The following is a 4,723-nucleotide window of genomic DNA, read 5'->3' as shown; positions in this document are numbered from 1 at the left end:
GCACGACTGATGCTATATTTCTGATAAGGCAGCTGCAGGAGAAATACATAGCCAAAGATAAACCTCTGTACTTGGCTTTTATTGACTTGGAGAAAGCCTTTGACAGGGTCCACCAATCCCTTACCAGGTGGTCAATGTGGAAACTAGGGATAGGCAAGTGGTTGGTGAGAGCTGACCAAGCCATGTACGGAGATGCTACCAGTAAGGTGAGGGTTGGCAATGAGCACAGCAAAGAATTCAGGGTACAAGTAGGGGTTCACCAAGGATTGGTCCTCATCCCCCTTCTTGTTCATCATAGTCCCCCAGACAATAACAGAAGAACTTAAGACAGGCTGCACCTGGGAGCTCCTCTATGCTGATGACCTTGCTCTTATAGTTGAATCACTACCAAAACTAGAAAAGTTCCAGGAAGACATGGGATGAGGTTTTGAAGCATCCAACGTAGAAACCATGCCAAATTAGATTGGAGTCTGGTGCGGCCCTCCAGCTTGCCAGCATGGACAACAGACATTAAATGATGATGATGATGATTACTGCTAATTCATATCTATTTGTTGCCAGTGCCCCTGGATTGTCTCTTGTGCGGGTGGCACATAAAATACACCATTTGAGCATGGCCGTTGCCAGTACCCTCTGACTGGCCTTTGTGCGGGTGGCACGTAAAACACCCACTACACTCTCAGAGTGGTTGGCATTAGGAAGGGCATCCAGCTGTAGAAACTCTGCCAAATCAGATTGGAGCCTGGTGTAGCCATCCGGTTTCACCAGTCCTCAGTCAAATCATCCAACCCATGCTAGCATGGAAAGCAGACGTTAAACGATGATGATGTTCAATATTCATCTGTTTCCCACGATCATAACCACTATTATACAGTTGACATACATAGACCTTTCACCTGTTACTGAACACCTTCATTATAGTCCAATACTCACCTGACATCCACACCACCATGAACAGCTACCTATCACCCAAGTAGTCCAATAGTCTCATCTACCACCACCAATATCATATTCAGCTCAATAATCACCACATCTATCACCTATAACATATATATCTGTAAATAAAAGGGATTGATGAGATCACCCACCACCTCTAATGTATTTCTAGGAATTACGTCACTCACATTTCTCTGTTCTTTATTTTATTTGTCATTTCTGTTGACTTCTGAATTGCATGCCATATTTGTTTGTATGAGTATACAATTTATGCACACTCATGTCTTCCTATATGTGTGTGTAAGTGTGCATTATATGAATATGTGTGTTTGTGTATATATAAATTTATATATATATATATATATATATATATATATAATAATACAAATAATATGTGAGTATATGCATATATACGTACATGTATGTACATACCTGCATCCACATGTATATATAGATGCATATCTGGGTACAGGATGTCACAAAAAATGTGGACAAAATGAAAAACAGAACATAAACAGAGCACAGAAAACACAGGTCACATAGAGAACATTTCCTTCATCAGCTACCACCATTCTACACTAAGCGTTTCGAAGAGTTAGATGGGCCTCATGGAGGCAATGACTGAGTCCATTTGGCATTGTGCCATGTTTGAGAAGACCCGTCAAGCCAATTAAAACCACAGTTGTGGCAGATTCTGTTGTCATGCAAATGGCTCCTGTGCCGGTGGCACATAAAAGCACCCATTACACTCTGTAGAGTGGTTGGCATTAGGAAGGGTATCCAGCCATAGAACCCATGCCAAAACGGACTGGGGTCTGGTGCAGCTGGCCAGCCCCAGTCAAACTGTCCAACCCATGCCAGCATGCCTGGGGGATTAGAGATTTGGGGAAAATAGTGGCAGCAAAGTTGGATGACAAAACATTGTTGCAAAGGAGGGAATACTGAGATGAAGTAACCGAAGAGAAGAGCTTCTGGAACGATGGCATCAAATCACATACAGTGACATGTATTCTTCAAGAGTGCTACACATGTAATATGCGTGCACACTGGTAAACTCGTGCTAGTTCCAACCTACATAATATATTTGTGGTTACCTTTCAAGTGCTTAGTATCTGTGTTTATATAACTTCAATAAGCTTTATGTCTGATCGTTCACTTCACATAAATTTAACCTTACTATTATTACATTATCACATATAGCAATGACATTTTTGCTGTTTTCTCTTTCTACTTTGTGTGTGGAGAAAACAATGCTGTAGACATTCTAAAAGTAGTTTAACCACATCACATTAAAATTTATTATTGTATTATCCCATTCAGCCATATCAATTTTACTGTCTTCTCTTTCTACTTTGTGTGTGTATCTATCTGTCTATCTATCTATATATATATATATATATATAAAAAAATAGGGTAAAAAATCATATATTAATTAATATCGATTAATTACCAGGAAGCTATATATATATATATGTATGTATGTATGTATATATATATATTAATAATATTCAGATGTTGGGTCATGCAGAAGCGATGACAAATGATTGAGACCTGTTACAGTTTGCGTTACTTGAGAAGACTCGTCAGGCCAAGTGAAATCATAGTCGTGGACAGTGCTGGTGACATGTAAAAGACACCTTTGATAGTGACACATAAAGCACCTGTGACAGTGACACATAAAAGGTACCCCATTATGCTCTTGGAGTGGTTGGCATTAAGAAGGGCATCCAGCTGTAGAAACCAAGTCAACATCAGACTGGAGTCGGGTACAACTCTCCAGCTTACCATTTCCAACCAAACTGTCTAATCCATGCCAGCTTGGAAAATGGATGCTTAGTGATCATGATATATATCTGTAAATAAAAAGGAGTGACAAGATCATTGAGTACTACAATTGTTTCAAAAAAGCTCATCAGATGTATGTAATGTAATATATATTCAATGTGCTTTTTGAAACAATTTTAGTTCTCATCAACCACTTCCATCCCTTTTATTTATAGATTTGATTATCACATTATAAACAGCATTTGTTACTTTCAAAACGGAGCTGTAGAACACTTGTCATTTTATGGAAATTTTCTGTTTAATCTTGATATGGGACAAACTGTATTTGACACATTGATTAATAAATTTTATTGATCAGTTATCAAGTCAGCTGTGTTCTGTATACAAACTATGTTTATGCTAGAGACTAACAACAGGTGACAGAGACTAACTAATCCTTTTACATTCTTATTATTGGGGGTGACAGTACTTTAAAGGCAGTGAGATGGCAGAATCATTAGCACGTCTGGCAAAATGCTTAGTGGGATTTCACCCATCTGTACGTTCTACATTAAAATTCCGCTGAGGTTGACTTTGCCTTTCACCCTTTCAAGGTCGATAAATTAAATACCAGTCAAGTACTGGGGTTAATGTGATTGACTTTCCTCCTCTCCTAAAATTTCAGGCCTTGTGCCTTTAATAGAAAAGATTATAATAATTATTATTATTATCGGTAGCACATCAGACAAAATACTTAGTGGCATTTAGGTGGGTCTCTAATGTTCTGAGTTCAAATTCCATCAAGGTTGACTTTGCCTTTCATCTATTCAGGGTTGATAAAATAAGTACCAGTTGAGCACTGGAGTCAGTGTAAATGACTTAACCTGTCCCCAAAACTTGCTGGCCCTGTGCCAAAATTTAAAACAGTTATTGTTATTGTTGTTGTTAATAATAATATATATGTAAACACACACACACAGTTACATCATTTATTCATTAAAACTTGGTATTGTATCACATATAACAATGTCATATTAACAGTCTTCTCTTTCTTTCTCTATATGTTCAGCCAGTGATGCTCAATGTGTTTCGCAGGACCTTCTCTCAAGTGTCAGGTCTTAATGTAAGTAACTTCATTCAATTTTCACATAATGTGTGTGTGTCTGTGTGTGTATTAATGAAGAAGAAAGAAGTCAGGAGGAGGGAAAATACTTTTTATTACATCCATTATGCTCAAATAAGTGCTTTCATCCCGACTGGAAATTTTCAAAAACTGTGAAATATTGAGAATATTACTTTATATATGTGTGTGAAGGATGTCAGCTATTTATTGAAAGTTGTCAGGAACTCAAATATTTTTAATAAATTTTTCTTGGGTCTGGAGTTAACGAATATTAGAGAATAATCAGTTAAGCAGTTTGACCACCTGTTTGTTGTTTTGAATGTGTATGTGTGTGGGAGGAATGTTTAGACAAAAGATAAATGAATTAGATGCAGTAGGGAGGAGGGGAAAGAATTGGCTTCTTAAGGAGTTTGGGTGGCAAATGGGTCAGGTGTTTATTGCTGTCATTATCATCTTCATAAAATACCAGCTGTTTATTGAAAAATGAAACAAAGAACAAAAGATTTCCAGTTGATTGTTTTGGAGACCAATCAGTTCAGAAATGCCTAACTGTAAATTTCAATAAATTGATGGTTTTAATCTGGGGAAGTCATCAAGTAAAGGTCTGTGACTTATTTTTCCTCTTCTAGCAAGCTTTGACATTTGTCACCTCTATTCTAATATACCACTCACTTTTGGCCTAGAAGCAATTAGATAGAAAAACATAGAGAGATGATAAATGAACATTTCAAAATGGACTTTGTCATCAAAAGTATGCATGTAGTACTGGAAGAGAACATCAACTTTGATAGAAAAATGTATAGACAGATAAACAGAACAGCTGTGGGCATGAAAGTAGCACCCTCATATGCTAACCTGGTGATGGATTATATATATATATATATATATATATATATATAT

General features: G+C 37.2%; 1 protein-coding gene across 2 annotated transcripts in view; it reads left to right on the top strand.

Annotated features, from left to right (window-relative positions):
• Window positions 1-4,723, top strand: part of LOC106875380 (acetyl-CoA acetyltransferase A, mitochondrial) — a 73,112-nt gene that overhangs the window by 28,374 nt on the left and 40,015 nt on the right. For both annotated transcript variants that reach the window (XM_052965780.1, XM_014923483.2), the window contains exon 2: window positions 3,770-3,823. In XM_052965780.1, coding sequence (XP_052821740.1) covers window positions 3,770-3,823 — 54 coding nt within the window. The remainder of the gene's footprint in view (window positions 1-3,769; window positions 3,824-4,723) is intronic.

This window comes from Octopus bimaculoides, chromosome 2, assembly GCF_001194135.2.
Source record: "Octopus bimaculoides isolate UCB-OBI-ISO-001 chromosome 2, ASM119413v2, whole genome shotgun sequence".
Lineage (NCBI taxonomy): Eukaryota > Metazoa > Mollusca > Cephalopoda > Octopoda > Octopodidae > Octopus > Octopus bimaculoides.
Note: the sequence above shows the minus strand (reverse complement) of the source record. Positions and strands in the feature narration are given on the sequence as shown.